The 19110-nt window shown below is 39.7% G+C and overlaps 1 protein-coding gene across 1 annotated transcript in view; it reads left to right on the top strand.

Moving 5' to 3' along the window:
- The first annotated feature begins 1563 nt into the window (after nt 1–1563).
- The window catches only part of SLC9A2 (solute carrier family 9, subfamily A (NHE2, cation proton antiporter 2), member 2), a 154678-nt gene continuing 137131 nt past the window's right edge, over nt 1564–19110 (top strand). The window contains exon 1 of the mRNA XM_006870731.1: nt 1564–2013. Coding sequence (XP_006870793.1) covers nt 1701–2013 — 313 coding nt within the window. The 5' untranslated portion in view covers nt 1564–1700. The remainder of the gene's footprint in view (nt 2014–19110) is intronic.

Raw genomic sequence — 19110 nt, 5'->3', positions numbered from 1 at the left:
TTATATTCAAGACCCCAAGATGACTCTTTTCTTATTTATTTCTTAGAGGAGGACTTTTTCATGAAGACTTCATGGATTAGATTTAAAAAAGAAAAATCTGTCTTTAAAGTTGAACCGTTTTTGTAGTTAAAGTCCATGAATTCCACTCTGACTCATAGGGTTTCCAAGGAGCAGCTGGTGGGTTTGAACTGCTGGCCTTGTGGTTAGCAGACCAGTGCTTATCCTATAGCACCACAAAGTTATTTCAGAGTTGGTTTAATTACCATGTTTTAACATATCGAAAATTGAAAACAAGGAAGGATATTATTTTCTGATTCTCAAAGGGAGAATTGTCTCAGTTAACATGAATTGAGTGATGATTGGTCTGTTTTTATGTTCCTTTCAGTTTCTGCTGATAAGGAAGCTGTGACAACAAGATTGTAATCAATGAAGTAAAAGGTACTTCAGAGTTAGAAAGCTGCGCTCCATAAAGGAGAACAGTTGGCTCTGGAAGATAAAGCTCTTTTAGATGTAGGAGAATCATGCTTCCTTTCCTAACCACAAACCATCCTGTAATTAGCAGAGCAAGTCAATTTGAGCGAGGCAAATCACTAGTTTTCCATGAAATAATTATATTTCTGATGCTTACTTCTATGTGTACACTGATGTAGATTTCTTAGTTTAAAAACAAAGAAGGATGTTTTCCTTTTGTCGTGAGCAAGAGGAGGGAGAAAAAGTGGAAGTTACAGTGTTACAATTAGTGATACCAGGTAGAAAAGAAAACTTTCCGTGTGGAAGCACCGGGTACACAGAGTTCTGCACAGAAAGTTTGGGTGCGTAGAAGGAATACTTTGTACATGATCTGATAACTCTTGGAAGGGAGACAAAATGAGACTTTCCTATACTCTGTTCCATCCTAAGAGTTTCCGAGTGTCTGAGCGCAGCAGCGGAGGGGTTTGTAGCTCCCCACTTCATGCTCTTAGCTTCTCCTGCTAAGTTTCTCTTTCGCGTCACCCGAGACGTCTCCCGGCGCGCCCAGCGCACCGGAGTGTCCCTTCTCAGCGGCCTACATGGGGGAAAAGACGAGACTCCTGGGTCTTGCCAGCGCCTTCTCCAGAAGGACGCCTCGACGTTGCCTCCGGGGGCGGGGACAGCTCCGGCCACTTTGCGCCCCACGAAATGATTCCACCCGTTGCTCACAGGCTTCTAGGGTGGCAGGGTGGTGGTGTGCAGTGCCGGCGGGAGGGAAGCGCAGTCGCAGGCTCGCGATCGCGCAGCCGCAGGCACCGGAGCCCCCGCGTCGCCTGCGGGCTTGGGCAGGTGCACAGTACACCCGGCTCGGCTCGTCCTCCAGCCCTGCGCCCCGGGCGCTGCGCCCGCTCCACCCCCGTCCCGCCCCCCCCGCCCCCTCCCGAGGGCCATCCCGGGCAGGGCCTGCAGCTGCGGCCCGCGAGCCGCGCTGAGCAGAACTTGGGCTGGCGGTCGGTGGTGGAGGACAGCTGAGGGTTTACGCTTGAGCCTCCGGTCGCCGTGTGCTTCCCGCCGGGTAGCCAATCCGCTGGAAGCGGGGACCAATTCCGTGGCTTGCAGAGATCCGGCACCGCTGTGACGGTGGCGGCAATTGCGGGCGGCTCTGGCTGTACCTCACCTCGCAGGGCCGAGCGGGCAGCGCTGTCCCAGCGTGATGCGCTGAGCGCGCGGTGGACGGAGCGCGTGGCTCCATGGCGGCGCCGGGAGCCCACCCCATGGAGCCAACGGGCACCGGGCGGAGCCTCCGGGCGCCACCGCCACTGCTGCTGCTGCTGTTAATCTTGCAGGTGGCTGGGCCGGCGGGCACCCTGGCAGAGACCCTGCTAGGCGCTCCGAGGACCATGGGCACCAGCTCCAGTCCACCCAGCCCCGCGAGCGTGGTGGCTCCAGGTACGACGCCTTTTGAGGAGAGCCGATTGCCAGTGTTCACCCTGGATTACCTCCACGTGCAGATCCCCTTTGAGATCACCTTGTGGATCCTGTTGGCCTCCCTGGCCAAGATTGGTGAGTGAGCGGACCCCAGAAGGTAGGGAATGGGGCCTTTGGAGGAGGTGGACCGGAGTGTGAGGGGATCAGCGAGTTGACCTCTGGGTCATAGCCATCTCTCGCTGGACCAGATTAGGAGTGACAAATAGAATGGGTTCTGCTGGTCGAAAGCGACTCCTGGAGAAGCCCCTTAAAGTTTTGGTTCTTAGGTGGACAATAGCCTTAAATGACCCAATAGTAGTAGCCCACACAAACAGACACTTGCTGCTCACCCTGCCTCGAATGTTAAGTGTGACAACCTGTTTACCTAGTAAGAAGACTAGTGAGCTGGGTTCCTCAGTCTCACCTACAGTGAAAGCGTTGCAGGCGAGCTCTGAGGCTAAAATCTTTAAAGTTCTGGATGCTGGAGTAGACAGATGAGCCTTGTTAGTGACATGGACCCTGTTGTGTGTGCCTGAGTAACGAGGAAAGGGATCAGGGACACCTGAGTGCCCGCCCCGCAGCTGAGACAGGAATACCTCCTCCCTCTTTTGGACTCAGGCTGTCACTGTCCAGGAAGCGCTGCTTTTTTTTTTTTTTTTTTTTGAGAAGTGACAGAGGCGACATGCATATTTAAAAATAATTAGCTTACTTTTCAAAACACCTGCTTTTTAAGGTACTTGTCAACTCTCATTTGGAAAAAAGTCTCACAATCTATTTTTTCCACCTTCATTCCCCATCCCCGCCCCAATAAACTTTTATGCCATTATCTTTTCTTTATATTTTAAAAGTACGAGGCAGCTTCGAGATTTCATGGAAAAATTGAATAAAAAGATAATGGAATTTTTCCAAGAAAGATTTGAAGCCCCTTTTTTTCCTTTTACTTTGTAATATATCTACTAAATATAATAGTTTAATGAAAAGCATTAGGTCAAAAGAATTCATGCATTTTTTTACACTGATCCTGTAAATGGTCCTATACTGTTGCTGAGACAGGTTTCCATAAAAGAAAGGAAAGGCACATTGCCTATCCTCTAGGAATTTTTTGCTGAGTAGGAGATATATAATACAGCAAAGTGCTAAGTAGGGTGAGAAGTTTAAAGAGGATAACATGGCAGGGAAGCACATATCATTTCTTTGTACAGAGGAAACATCCAAACTGGATTTTCAAGGATAACCAGGATATATGGTCAGTTGAAAATGTAAGGGAACAATGTTCCAGATAGGAATAAACAAGGTATAAATTGAGGGGAAGCACAAAGCAAGCAGAATGGGGTATATGCTAATAGGCAGGGTGGAAATTGAAGGAGGTAAACCTGAAGTGAACCATCGATGTCAGATAAATTAATTAGATTCTATTAGCAGTGACTAAAGGAGACACACAATATTTAATTACCTTGCAGTATGGAGTTGTCTGGTTTTGACATGGTTCAACAAGCTGAATGGTTTAATGCCACCTGACAAAGTAAAGGGAAATACCTTCCTCAGAAATCAAGTAGCTATATACTGATGTGCATTTATTTTCCTATAGTAATAAACTCAGATGACATTTCCTCATGCAGTTCACACAACAACATACAATGTAAGGAAGGGGGTTATAATTACCCTCCCTTTTTAAATGTGGAAATTGAAGGACTCAGAGAATTCACATGAGTTGCCCATGTGTACACTGAGTTGTTGTTGAGTGCCATCCAGTTGGTTCTGACTCATAGTGGCTAGTGTGTTTGAACAGCCAGACATGTGGTACCAGTCCAGTGCTTAGGTTGTAGCTCCCTATGCTATACTCACGTTCTTAATCTCTGCAAGCCTTGAGCCTTGATCACAGAGAGGGCTGTGTTTCTGCCTTTTCCATTCCTGCTTCTTTGTTGCTATTTCTATGCCATTACAACTCTTTCCTCTGTTCTTCACTCTTGATTATCTTAATCTGATTAATTGCATTAATAGCAGCCGCTAGTAACCATTTAAGTTCATTATCTCTAATTTTCAAAACAACCATCCAGAGCAGGTATGATTACTCTGTTTCATAAAGAGGAAATGGAGAGATGGGGAATTTAACTTGCTTGTGGGTGGTAAGACAGAATTCCATCCATATCTTATCTTTGTCCTGTCCTAGAGGCTTGTTTTGTTGTGAGGATTCAACAAGAGTTGATGTGTATAACATTCTTAGAACAGCACTTTACACCCAGTAAGCACTAAGTAATTATTGGCATGGTTATTAGCAGTAGTAGTGGTCGTAATATTAGCAGGATCAATTGTGCTGACTCTGGCATTACCAGTCCTGTTTCCACTGTCTTGGGCTGCCTCCCATGTTTCCCTACTTGCCTGTTCCATTCAGCCTTACTCAAGTGTACTTTTCCTGTAAACGGTTGCCTTTTTGCACTTGCTCTCTTTCTGTCTTGGTCTTGTTGTTTAGGTGCCATCTAGTTGGTTCCAACCCTTAGCAACCCTGTAAGATTTCTGAGGAGCAACTGGTTAGCTTGAACCACCAATCTTATGGTTCAAACCGACTTTGCAGTCCAGCACATTAACCCACAGTACCACACCAGGACTCCTATCTTTGTCTATTCATCTTATCTTACCTTAACATTCTAACTGTGTGGTATTGTGTGAGAGTTCACAGGTGTATTTATTTCTTTTCTTTTTAAAAATTTTTTTGTTGTTGAGAACATGGAGCAGCGCAAAGCACATCAACTCAACAGTTTCAACACGTACAATTCAGTGACATTGATTACAATCTTCCTGTTGTGCAACTTTGCTTTCCCTCCTTTTTTGAGTTGTTCCTCCCCCATGAACATACCACTCAGTGCCTCCTGATTTCCCCATAAGTGTGTTTACCTGCCCTCTAGCAGTCTTCTTATTCCCAATGTGTTTATGGTGTTTATGGGGAGGGTGGGACAAGCTTTAAAAAGTTTGTGGAAAAATGGAATGAAATGATAATGGAGTCTTTCTGTGAACTTTTTGAAGCCCCTTAGTGTTTCCTGGCCCACTTATGCTCTACTTTGTCACATTTATAGCCTCTTTTGGACTGTGATTTAATGTGGCAACCATTACGCTTGCTAGTCTCCTGATCCATCTGTCTTTCAAATTCTGAGCTGCTTTTCCTTCTATGTGGTGTGACGCTGTGGGTAAATGCGCCAGACTGCAAAGCCGTTTGAACTGCAAGGTCAACGGTTCAAGCTCACCAGCTGCTCCTTGGAAACCCTATACTGGGTCGCTATGGGTCAGAACTGACTTGATGGCACTTCACACAACAACAACTGTTTCCTCTTAATTTCTGGCAACTGGGGAGATAGAAATGGGATGGACATTCATTTCTCCTGGCCAGAGCATGGTCTGAGGAGCCTGATGGGAACAGCTATAGGTAGAGCAAGGGTATCATTCTCAGTGTATAAAGTGTAGTTTTCAAACCCAAAAGCCAGTCCTTGAAGTTATCTTTCTAGGGTTTTCCTGTCTATAGCTCAGCACTGTCCTGCTGCTGCAAGTCTTTTTTTTCAGAGGAGTTGGAAATATCTAGAGGTTACCTTCCCTTTCATGGTCTCGCTCCCTGTTGGGACCCTAAACTTTCTGTGGGACCCTTTTACAGCCCATTGAACAGTCGAGAAGCTATTCAATTTCTATTTTAACTTTCGTACTCAAGAGGCTGGTATTTTGAGGTGACTTAATTTGCTCAGATTGGGAAAGGAGAGTGAATTGAGGTGTTCAGAGGAACATGAGAGTTAAGAGGTAAGAGGAGTGTTAATCCACACAAAAAGCCAGTTTCTATTTTGAGAAACATTTGTGTCATGTGCCTAATGTATCTGAACTTACTTGTCCCACCGAACACGGAGAACCTGAAGAAACCATTGCTACTGATTTATCTAAGTAAGGTTAGCAGGTTGCTCAAAGTTGGAGGTACACTTGTAAGCTTCCATACTGGATAATGATGATGATGATGTGTGTATATGAAGTGTGTTATTGTTGTTGCTAAGTACTGTCGCGTTTACTCCGACTCATAGTGACCCTGTATAAGGTTTCCAAGGAGTGGCTGGTGAGCTTGAACCACCGACCTTGTGTTTCAAACTGACCTTGTGGTCCAGTGCTTTATTCCACACCACCACACCAGGACTATTATCTAAGATAAAATGTATAATATACTTAGCTCCTTCTGAGAAGTTTGAGAGTTTTTGTCAGTGTCATCCAATTCATTCTTTATTTGATCCTCACACTTAGGGACTCTTGCTATTCTCTCCTTTTTCAGTATTTAATATATTTTTGCACAAGTGTTGATTTTTTTTTTATATATATAATTATAAATGCATGCTGTGCTTAATAAATCACAGGAATGGAATATGAGAGCTTGGAATAATAAGTAGCCAAAGAATTAAGGAGAAAAGCAAATGTCCTGGTGTGTTTTTAAGTTGTGTCTTCTGATTTCCTAGCCCATGAAGTAGGTCAGTGGGGTTTTGGCTAAAGAGGGAAGACCTGGGTGAGCTTGGGTGCATGGTCTAACTAAAGGACATCGTCCAAGCTCTTATCACTGGATTCCTTGCTGTTTAAACTAACATGAGCTCTCTTCTTTGACGTGTGTGGTTTCCCCAAACACTCCTTCTTTTTGTTCTTGTAGTCTCATGGACTTGATTTGTTTGCTTCTCTTTTTTAGGTGTCAACATTTTCCTTGGCTTTTTCATTTCCTTTGCCACTAACCTTATGGTTAGGATGCAGAAATTCCCACTTCTTTCCATTCTGCTGCCTTGGAATCATATTGTATTAAGCAAAAACCAGAAAGCAACATGGCCCATGGAGATTTCTCTTCTGGAATCCAGACAGTCCTGAATTTGAAATACGAAACCTACGAGTTTCATATTTCCCTAAATCACAGCTATCTCCATCTCTGCTATCTGTTGTTACCCTCAATCTGTTTCTCATGGTCCTGTTTGGTATTCTGAAGCATATTCAGTATTATTGCTGGGTGAGACTGACTCAGGTAATAGGTGAAGGTAGAATTATTTGAATCACCTCTCATGTTAGTTCTTCTAAAGCCAGGTTTTCCTGATGTCATGTGCTCTCAACTCTGCCATATGTTGTTGATTTGCAGTAAGGTGACAGGAAGAGTTTTGATCCTCTTTTGTCGTAAGCCTCCATCTCCTTTCATCTTGCCAGCAATACTTTTGCTGTGTTCTCCCTGAAGGATGCCTTCATCTGCTTTGCATGTTCTTTCTAATGATCAATTCAAGTGCCTTTTTGGGAGGTGACCTTCCAGAATTTTATCATTACAGTTCTGCCACGGAAATGTTTTTATATCTTTTTTTGTTGGTATATTGTCATCAATTGAAAATTTTACTCTTTTTACTTTCATCAGTTTTAACACAATAAAACCATTATTTCTCATTAATGGACTGCTTGGGTGTTTTACATAAATTTTTTTTTAACATATCTTGAAAACCAGAAAAAGATACAAAGAATATTTTGTATAAAATTGTATGTTCCATCTAGGATTATAAAAACTGACTGCTTTGCATCGATTTTGACCAGTGATTTTAACCATTGCTTTAGTGGTTATAGTTCTATTTGGGTTCTCTATGCCTTGAGTCAATTTTAGTAATTTATAATTTTCTGGAAAATTCTTATTTTTATTTACATCCTCAAATTGATTCTCAGAAAGTTATTTTTATAATCTTTAATATCACCCCTTTATCTTCATTTCTGTTTTCCTTTTTATTTCTAATATTATTAATTTTGTTTCTTTTTTGACTTTGATCAAAACTCTCAAAAGTTTATCACCTTTATACTTTTTCAAATACTTATATTTTGGTTGGTTTCTAATTTATCAATTTGTGCTCTTTCTTTTATTATTTACTTCCTCCTACTTTCTCTGGAGCTCTGGTATCATAATGGTGACAAGTCGGGCTGCTAACCACAAAGTCAAGCAGTTTGAAACTACCAGCAATTCCACAGTAGAAAATGAGGCTTTCTGTTCCTGTGAAGATTTGTAGATTCAGAAACCCTATACAGGGTTGCTAGGAGTTAGAACCCACCCCATGGCACATAACCACCACCACTACTTTCTTTGGGTTTACATTCTAATGCATTTAAAATTTTTGGATTGAAAACTTTGCTCATTAATTATTGAATGTGCTCACTTTCTAATGTGTCAACTCTGGACTTATAAGAAAGGAGTGCTGGGCTGACAGAGTTGAGCTCTTTTCTGCTAAACAAAATGTCAGCAATTCAAAGCTACTGAGTGGTTCAGGAGAAAAGAACTGGCAAACTCCTCCCATAAAGTTTACAGATTAGGAAACCCTATGAGGCACTCTACTTTGTCCTGGAGGGTCATTATTACTTAGAATCCCCTTGATAGTACACAACAACTTTATAAGAATAATCAATTCCTAAAAAACACCCCCAAAACACTATTAGTTGAAAACCATTACATTTTTAATACTTACTTTTAATGTTTTTAAATCCCCATCTCCTTTCACCAGACCCATCTAGACAAGATGAAAACTATTCAGTGGACATTCTACCTTCCCCTGCACACTCTGAAACTAAACTCCTTCTTGAAAACTTGTAAGCCAGTCACTTCATGCCTTTATAGTTCCCCCATTCTGGGTAGCCAATGTCTAAGTGTCCCATTCCTATTAACCCTGTATACAGAGGGGATAGGATTGATCCTTGATATGAAGATTCCTTCCCTCTGTGTTGATATTTTGAGCTACTACATATATAAGTATAGGTCAAATTCATCAAATTGTAGGAATTTACACTTGCTTCCTTTATCAATTTTTTTTTTTTTTTTTCTTCCTCTAGTCAAGTTCTGATCATCAAGTCATCGAAGCTAGGTCAAATGGGTATTATCTGCAAGGTTGGGTGTTCTTGTGTATCTCCCCTCACTTCATGTCAGCTGGATGCTTCACTCTCAGTTGTAGCCCTCTGAGGCTATGTCCTTATCCATGGGCTCAGGAGTCCCCAGGTCTCATTAATACTTTCTTTTAATGATAAACATTTTTTTTATGAGCCCTTGGGCTTCAAAATGACCTGCACTTATGAATCTTATTAGAGTGAACAGAGTTACTTCAATAATCAACTTTACTATTTTTAACTCCTAAGAAGCCATTTTTCCTTAATCATTTGCTCGACAATATGGCGACTTAGCTGTTCTCATTAAATTTAAAGCTATGAGACATTGTACATGTAAGAATATGCCAAAATATATTCATGATCCTCAAGGTTTATGCAAATTATTATTGCAGGTAATCACTACGGGAATGACAAAAACAAACTAATTCAGGCAAACATTGCAAAGGAAAAAAGTAACACTTTCTGAGTAAATTGCTTCAGATTATTACTTCTATGTATCAAAGAGCCAATAGTGCATATTCTGAGAGGAGAATTTAACACACCTTGTCATTGGTACCGCTGCCAAAATGACTGCTTAATGGATCTCATATACGGACGCTCAGCCTGAATCCATAAAATGTTCCTCTCAGTTATGAAAGTTTTATGAACTTTTAAAAACTCATAACATTGAGTTTGGTTATCATTAAGTCAGAATAATATCTCATGAACTGAAATAGGATTGTGAAGTGAAACTTAAGGATAAATTTTCATCATCCAAATGGATATATCTTGGAGGAATAACTAGTCTACAGATTTAAAAGTAGAAATATGAAAGGATGGCGGTACAAGTTCACCAGCTGCTCCTCAGAAACCCTGTACAGGGTCGCTATGGGTCAGAATTGACTCGACGGCAACTAACAACAACATCTTGCTTTAGTTGTATTGTAAAATTTTGATATGTAAAACTTTTATTCAGTTCTAAGTATATTTAAGGTGTTCTGGTTTGGTGTGCTGTTGAATAAGCACTGGGCTGCAATATCAGTGAACCTAAAGGTTGGTAGTTCAAACCCTGGTCACGCCTCAGTAATCCTATATAGGTTTTCTATGAGTTGAAACTGACTTGACAGCTCTTAACAACAACAAAAACCAAGTATATTTAATTTCTGTTTTGATTTTTAATTTTAGTCTAATAATTGTTGTTAAGTGCCATCAAGTCAGTCTAACTCATAACGTCCTTATATAGGGTTTTCAAGGCTTTAAATCTTTGAGGGAACAAAAAGCCTCATCTTTTCCCACGGAGTGGGAGTGGCTGGTGGGCTCGAACCATGGACCTTGTGGTTCTCAGCCTAGTTGTATGTAGCCATCATGCTCCCTAGTTAAATAATTAGAAGTGTAATTTTTAGTTGCTAAACATGTTTTGTGATTATTTTTATTTCATTCATATTTTCTTGCATTTTGGTCAGATGGTATGGTCTGCATGATTTGGACTTTTGGTCTTGATTGAGATGTCCTCTGTGGCTTATAGGACTATTTTCATTTTTCATTTTCTGAAAAAAGATGTGCATTCTCTATTTGTTGTGAACAGTATTTTATACACACACCTGCACAAGCACACTAGGTTAAATTTCTAATTGTGATGCTTAGCTTAAATCTTCAATAGCCTTACCATTGTTTAGCTATTATAGCCAATTGTGAAGTACATTAAAGTACTCTTCTAAGATTGTGGATCTTGCTTTTAATTTTGTCAATTTCTGTTTTATATATATTGATGCTACGATATTCGGTATGTTGTTGGTAAGTGCTGTCAAATCAGTTCTGACTTATAACCATCCTATGTAGAATTTCCAAGGAGCTCTGGTAGTGTAGTGGTTATGAATCAGGTTGTGAAACTTAAGGTCAGCAGTTCGAAACTACCTGCTGTTCCACAGGAGAACGATAAGGCTTTCTGCTCCCAAAAGATTTACAACCTTGGAATCCTTGTTCACTATGAGTCAGAACCAACTCCACGGCACACACGGCACATCATGACAATGACAACAATATAGAGTTTCTAAACATCAGCTGATGGGTTGGAACTGCTGACCTTGCGGTAGCATTCCAGAGCTTATCCTTCAGTAACATACTTGGACTCTGATATTAGGTATCAATACTGGTTCAATATTGTTTTATCTGCCTTGTGAATTCTTACCTTAATTATTAAGTTATTCCTTTCTTTACTTTCAACCATTCTTTTTAGGTCAAAGTCTGTTTTAGTAAATAGCCTATGTGATTCAAGATATAAGTGGATTTTGTGCATACAAGCCTATCTTTTTCCAAATCTTTGTTTTCCACATACACTTTTCAGATATATCTTTCCCCATAGCTTTACTATCAACTCATCTAGGTCATTTTCTCTTAGGAGTGTATAAATTGATTTTGTATCTTTCATTCAATTTTTAAATCTCTGTACTTAAAGAGTTTAATCATTGTTATTTGTTGTTATGATATATTTAAACTTATTTTGTTTTCTATTTATTGTACTTTTACTAGGCACTTTTGTACTTCTTTATAGTCTTACTTTTTTTATTATTCATTGTTATTCATTCCGTTGTGTATAGGGTCACTATGAGTCAGAATCAACTCGAAGTCACCTAATAACAACAACATTATTAATTCTGTCTCTATTCGTTTTTAAAATTATTCTTAAAGTTTTAATACAATTGTCTGATTTAGTAGAAGTCAGACCAGACTGCCTGGCTCATATCCCCATATATCTTATAGGCATGTGATCTTGGGTAAGTAACTGAAACTTTCTGGGCTCAGTTGCCTTAGTGGTAAAATGGGCACAATCAAACAGCATAGGATGTTGTGAGCATTTAATTTGTTAATATAATGTTATAATAATATAAAATGATATGTTAAACTAATGTCTGAAACATAGTAAACATAGTATTTACTATTTGTATTATTAATATTATTATAATGCAAGAGGAGTCTTGGTGTGGCATTGTAAGATGAGCACTAGACTGCTAACCATAAGGTTGGCACTTTAAACCCACCAGCTGCTTCTTGGAAATCCTATGTTGTTGTTATGAAGTGTCGTCGAGTTGGTTCTAACCCATAGTGACCCTGTATATGGTTTCTGAGGAACAGCTGATGAGCTTGAACCGCTGACCTTGCATGTCAAATGACTTTGCAATCTGGCGTATTAACCCACAGTGCCACACCAGGACTCCCTATATAGGGTTGGTATGAGTCGGAACTGACTCCACAGCGCTTAGCAGCAGCAACAACAAAGAACAATGCAAAACTATAAAAATTATTCAATTGCTATCTTCCTGATCTGTTATTCCAATCTTTTGTCTTGTAAATTAGATCTGATTTGTATTCCTCTTCTTCAAGTTATTATTTTGTAATTAGTATTTATGTAGTCTTACAAACCTGGTATGGCACCATAGGATAAGCACTCGATCTTAAGGTCGGTGTGAACTGCAAGATCAGATGTTCAAACTCAACAGCTGCTCCTTAGAAACAACACATGGTGAGCCCTGGTGCGGCACTGTGGTTTAACACACTGGACTGAAAAGTTGGTTTGAACCACAAGGTCGCCAGTCCAAGCTCACCAATCACTCATCGGAAACACTATACAACAACAACGAGTCAGAACCGACTTTCCAGGACTTAACAACAACAAACATATTTACGAGTTTTTATTCACTGTTACTTCTTTTCTTCTAGACTGTTTTCTTTTTACTGAAAGATGTTCTTTAGTAGATACTTTAGGGAGGCTCTTTGAATGGTACATTCTCTTGGTCTTTGTTTGAAAGTGTCTTTATTTGGATTTACACTTGAGTGACAATATGTTTTGGTATTGGTAGACAAGTCCTGTCAATGTGGCTTTTGAGGTTTGGGATTGTATCACTTATCTCTTAGACTATGTAATTTCATTATTTTTGTCCTCTTTTGTTGCTGTGGAGAATTACATTGTCACTATCATTGTCTTTTGGAATTAAATTGATTTTCCTCTCTGGTTGCATTTAAAATTGTTTGTGGCACAGTGTATCTCATAGTGGGTTAAACATTGGTTTGCTAACTGAAAGGTCGGCTGTCCAACAGCCACTCTACAGGAGAAAAACAAGGTTGTTGTCTGCTTTCATAAACATTTGGTGGTGGTGTGCTGTGGAGTCGGTTCCTACTCAGAGCGACCCTGTACAGAGTCTCCAAGGCTGTAAATCTTTGTTGTTGTTGTTGTTAGGTGCCATGGAGTCGGTACCAATTCATAGCAACCCTATGCACAACAGAACGAAACACTGCCCAATTCTGGGCCAACTTCACAATTGTTGCCATGCTTGAGCCCACTGATGCTGCCACTTTGCCAATCCATCTCGCTGGAGATCTTCCTCTTTTTCTCTGACCCTCCCTCCACCTTACCAAACATGATATCCTCCAGTGACTGGTCCCTCCTGACAATATGTTCAATGAATCTCTACAGGAGCAGAAAGCCTCAGCTTTCTCCTGTGGAACAGTTGGTAGTTTCGAACTGCTGACGTTGAGCTTAGCAGCCCCACTTGTAACCACTGTGCTACCAGAGCTCTCAGAAACCCCATGGAGCAGTTCTCTTCTGTCCTATAAGGTTGTGACAAATTGAAACCTACTGATTGGCAGTGGGTTAGTTGCTTCTAATATTCTCCAGTTTTCTTGATATGCCCAGGTACAGATTTATTTTCTTTTTCTTGCTTGGAACTTGCTGTGCTTCTTGCTTCTTAACTGCTGTTTTGTGTTTTTCATTTCTGTGCTGTTTCTTGGTGATTTAATCAGATCTGTTTCTAGCTTATGAAATCGCTCTCTGTGTGTTGTTAATTGATGCTTTACCTACATATTGCATATTTCACTTTTATTATTATATTTTCATTTAAGGTTTTTATGGCTCTTTCTCAAATTTATCTATGTTTTGTTCATAGTCTTCTACTATTATTTTAAAAAGATTTCTGTTTTCCTTTCTGTCCTCATTCAAACGATACTCATTTTGCCGTCTCTGTCAGATTGTTCTGTTATTTCTAGCTGTTGTGGTATTCTTGTTTTGTGTGGTAGAAGTAGGGATATATATCTGTTCCATCTCTTGAATATTTTACACAAGGACAATATGAGCTTCTCTGTAAGGCAGGGGTAATTTATGACAGAGATTTTACAAAAGAAACTTAAGCCAAGAGAAGAAGCATGGGTTTATTAAAGGGATGCGTAGCCATGGTAATATTGTCATTCTAAGTGATATATACAAAATTACAGGTTACTCTGGCAATTACATCTTTTAAATGTAATGAATCATAAATGGTGCTCTTCCTGCAACAACCCTGTGCATTGTTCATCATTGTCTGAGGACTTTTTTTTATTATTATTCTTTATATTTAAAATGCATCCCTTGTTTGAAGACATTTTGTATACCTTTGCTTCTTCAATAATTCCAGGGGATGGTGGAACATTTGTATGAATGTTCTCTATGATTTTCCAGTAGTATCCTATTTTAAAGGTCAGTTTCATGTTATTGCTTAGTGTCGGCATGCAAAGACTCACATTGGAAAGACAGAAAAAGAAATGCATTCACACTTCGATTTAGAAATTTCAACTGAAAATGGGTCAGCTTGCACATGCCCCACCCACAGGTTAAAGTAATCTAAGGAAGTTTGAAGGTCCTTATTATTCAGATATAGTTCCGTGTAGAGTCACAGGGCAGTAAGACGGCTCCCTTGCAATACAGTTCTGTGACTCTCTCTGGTAGTTGTGTTTCTTCCAATTCCTGGTCTTGTTTCCTAGGAACCCACAGGCTGGGAAACCTAATCATTGTAATGCTGCCAAGAGTGATCTTTGATCTTGGCACTGGAAGGTAGAGATGGGTCAGACTGCATAATCCCCCTATCACAGTTTCTTTAATAAAGTAATAGTAGTTAACAACTATGGAGCATTATTGCATGCTACATCTCCGAGCCAAGTACTTTACAGTCACTTTCTTATTTGATCCTCATGATAACTCTGGGAGATCAATGCTGTTATTATCTCCAGTGTTAAAAAATAGATGAGGAAACAGGTTTAAGGAGTTTTGGTAACTGTCCAAGGCATCACAGCTATTAAGTGGTAGAGGTGTAGGATTCGAGCCCACACAGATTGGATCTATAGCTCATGTTCTTTCTCACTCTACTGAGGCTTCAATTCCTGGTCAGTGTACCTTGTGTTTATCCACACCTCTCTGTCAGTGGAAATTGGAGTGTTGCTGTGAAGCCCAACAGGTCTCAGCAGAGCTTCTATACTAAGGTGAACTAGAAAGAAAGGCCTGGAGACCTACCCCTGAAAATCAGTCAGTGAACATTCTAGGATCACAATGATTTGATCCAAAATGGATCTGGCAAATGTAGGACCTTGTAGCATGTTGTCTTGTCGTGCTTTGGGTCCCTATGAGTTTCAAGGTCTGAAGTGAAGAGCGCTAACAACCACACTGCATCTCACGGGAGAGGGTTTCCTACATCTGCCTGGAGTTTACAAAGCACCTTGATGTGCCATCTGTCACTAACTGTTCACCTGGAGCCAGCAATCTGCCCTTGCAGCTTTTGCAGGACCCTTATTACCTCCTTTTGACAGTTTCAGAAATTCATTGTAAGATTAGATAATATTTTTAATACTATCCCTGTCTGTTTCACAAGAGCATTTTGAGGACCAGCTGAAATAATACATGTATGTAAATTAGGTAGGACAGGAAAAAAATAAGAAAAAATGAAGAGATTTGTCCAAGGTGGCATAATTTATATGTAGTACCAGAGTCAGAATTTGAGTCTAGAACTTTAGAATCTTGTTCTGGTCTTTTTCTGCCATCCATGATTTAGGGAACATAATTTTAATGTTTTTGAAATAGATGCTTTAATATACTAAGGATTTATAGCTTAATGGATAAACACAACTAACTTGGGTACCATAAAACTGGCACATATTAACAGACCAAATTTCAGTCCAAACAGATTTTGAGGAAAAAGATGATTAATGTGCTTCATTTTCACATGCAAACACACACACATCCACACATATATTGAATTACATATACAAAAATGCATATAGACATACATATGAACATGCAATTAAGGCATTCATTAGGACATGTTATCATTGTTGTTAAGTGAAGTTGACTCAGTTCTGACCTATAGCAAGCCTGTATAGGGTTTCGGAGGAGTGGCTGGTAGGCTTGAACCACTGACTTTGTGGTTCAAACTGACCTTGCAGTCCAGTGCATTAACCCACAGTGCCACACCAGGAATCCCTTTAGGATGCAAGCTCCATGAGAAAATGGACTTTGTTTGGCTCACCATCTGGAGCAGTATCTGACCCATGGTAGATACTCATGAAGTATGAACCATTTTTGAAGTGTTGAGCTGAGCAACCTCTGGAAAAGGTGACCCAAGATTAGAAATAGAAAGATTGACAACTCTAATGGTGCAGTGGTTAAGCATTGGACTGCTGAACTCAAGGCCTTCGATTCAAGCACAACAGGCACTTTGGCAGGAAAAAGATCAGGCTGTCTACTCCTGTACAGTTTGACTGTCTCAGAAACCCAATGGAGCAGCTCTGTTCTCTACTACAAAGTGGTTATGAGTTCTAATCTACTTGATGGCAGTGGGTTTATGGTATTAAATTAAAGATGCACCTGACCCAAGTAATAATATATTTAATTTCCTCATGTGCATGTGAAAGTTGGACAGTTCTACCACTCATCTTTTTGTTGTTTGTCCTATTGTGGTAGCTTGTGTATTGTTGTGATGGTGGAAACTGTCATCAGTATTTTAAATGCCAACAGGGCCATCAATGGAGATCAGGTTTCAGAGGAGTTTGCAGACTAAGACAGACTAAAAAGTCAGAAAATCCTATGAATAGCAGGAGAACATTGTCAGAGAGAGTGCTGGAAGATGAGCTTCTCAGGTTAGAAGGCACTCAAAATATGATTGGGGAAGAGCTGTCTCCTTAAAGTAGAATTGACCTCAATGATTTAGAAGGAGCAAAACTTGGGGGACCTCAACTTGCTGATGGGGCACAACTGAAAATGATAAGAAGCTGCAAGCATCCCTTAATAATCAGAATATGAAACGTAGAAAGTATAAGTCTATGGCAATTTAGAGTTGTCAAAAATTAAATGAAGCACTTAAAGATTGGTATCCTAAACAAAGTAAATTTTTATAATGTTAAGTGTCGTGAAGTTGGTTCCAACTCATAGTGACCCTGTATAGGGTTTCTGAGGAGTAGCTAGTAAATTTCAACCACTGACCTTGCAGTTCAAACCAGTCTTGCCTTTCAAACCAGCCTTGTGATCCAGTGTATTAACCCATAGTGCCACACCAGGATTCCATTTATAGGCATGAGTGAACTGAAAAGGACTGATATTGGCCATTTTCAATTATACAATCAGTTTACTATGTTGGGAATGACATATTCTAGAAGAGTGGTATCGCATTAATTGTAAAAAAAAAAAAAATTCAAAGTTTATCTTAAAGTAAAATATTGTCTGTGATAAGATAATATTCGTGTGTCTATAATGTAATATCTGTATGTCTACATTAATGTGATTAATAGTCAAATTTTATGCACCACCACTGAAGCCAAAGATGATGAAACTGACGAATTTGCCAACTGCAATTGATCAAACATGCAATTAAGAAACATTGATAACTAATGGTGATAGAAATGTGAAAGTTGGAAACAAAGATAAAGGATTACTAGTTGGAAAATATGGTTTTGTTGATGGAAGAGATGTTGGAGATCACATGATAGAATTTTGCAAGACCAACAACTTACTCTTTGCAAATACCTCTTGACAGCAATATAGAGTAACTATACAGGTGGCCTTCATTGTATGGAATACACTGGAATAAAAATGACTAGGTTGGTGGGAGGAAACAATGGAGAAGTTCAGTATCATCAGCTCAGAGAAGGCCTCAGGCTGACTGTAGAACAGACCATCAATTACTCACATGCATGTTCAGGCTGAGTCTAAAGAAAAACAAGCCTATGAGAGCAAAAATATGACCATGAGTCGATCCCACCTGAATTTAGAGACCATCACAAGAGTGAATTTGATACATTGAACATTAATGATCAAAGACCAAAAGAGCTGTGGGATGACATAAAGAATAGCATATATTTGAGAAGACAAAGTAAAGTAATGATGATGAATGTATGAAGATCTGGAGTTAGAAAACCATAAAGGAAGAATATGATCAGTGTTTCTCAAGCTGAAAGAACTGAAAATGTTAAATGAGGCAGGAAGCATCAACAGAAAATGGAAGGAATGAATATGCAGAGTCACAATATAAAAAAGAAGTAGTCCATATGCAAGCATCTCAGGAGGAAGCAGAAGACCAAGATCTGATGATATTGAAGGGAGAAATCCAAGATGTACTGAATGCATTAATGAAAACCATGCCTCCAAGAATTGATAGAATATGAATTGAAATATTTTAACTGATGCAGTGCTGGAAGTGCTGAATGTCTATGCTAAGAAATATAGAAGATAGTTACCTGGCCGCTGAAGGAGATCCATTATTTGTGCCCATTCCAAAGAAAGGTAACCCAATGAAATGTGAAAAATCATCAAACAGTATCTTACACAAATAAAATTTTCCTGAGGACAATTAAGAAGTGGCAGCAGCTGTACATTGACAGGGAGCTGCCAGAAATTCAAGCCAGATTCAGAAGAGAACTTGGAATGAGGGATGTCAAATGGATAGTGGCTGAAAGCAGAGAATACTAAAAAGATGCTTACTTATACTTTATTGACCATGCAAAAGCATTTGAGTGTGTATGTTGTTGTTGTAAGTGCCCTCAAGTCGGTTCTGACCCATAGCAACTCTGTATAGGGTTTCTGAGGAGCTGTTGGTGAGCTTGAACTGCCGACCTTGCAGTTCAAATGGCTTTGCAGTCTGGCTCACAGCACCACACCAGGACCAATTATTGATAATATTGAAAATAATAGGATTTCCAGACCATTCAGTTGTGTTCCTGAGGAAGTTGTACTACATATAGTTTGTTCAAACAAAACAAGGGAACACTGAATGGTTTAAAATCAGTAAAGGTGTGTGACAGGGTTATATCTTTTCACCATATTTATTCAATCTATATGCTGATTATATCAAGAAGAATGTGGCATTAGGATTGGAGGAAAGCTCACTAACAACCTGTGATATGCAGATAATATAACCTTACTTCCTGGAAGTGAAGACCAATTGAAATATTGACTGATGAAGATAAAAGTCTTCAGTATGCATTGCACCGCAGTATAAAGAAAACAAAAATTCTGACAAGTGAACCAAT

The sequence above is a fragment of the Chrysochloris asiatica genome, unplaced genomic scaffold (genome assembly GCF_000296735.1).
Source record: "Chrysochloris asiatica unplaced genomic scaffold, ChrAsi1.0 scaffold00150, whole genome shotgun sequence".
Classification (NCBI taxonomy): Eukaryota; Metazoa; Chordata; class Mammalia; order Afrosoricida; family Chrysochloridae; genus Chrysochloris; species Chrysochloris asiatica.
Note: the sequence above shows the minus strand (reverse complement) of the source record. Positions and strands in the feature narration are given on the sequence as shown.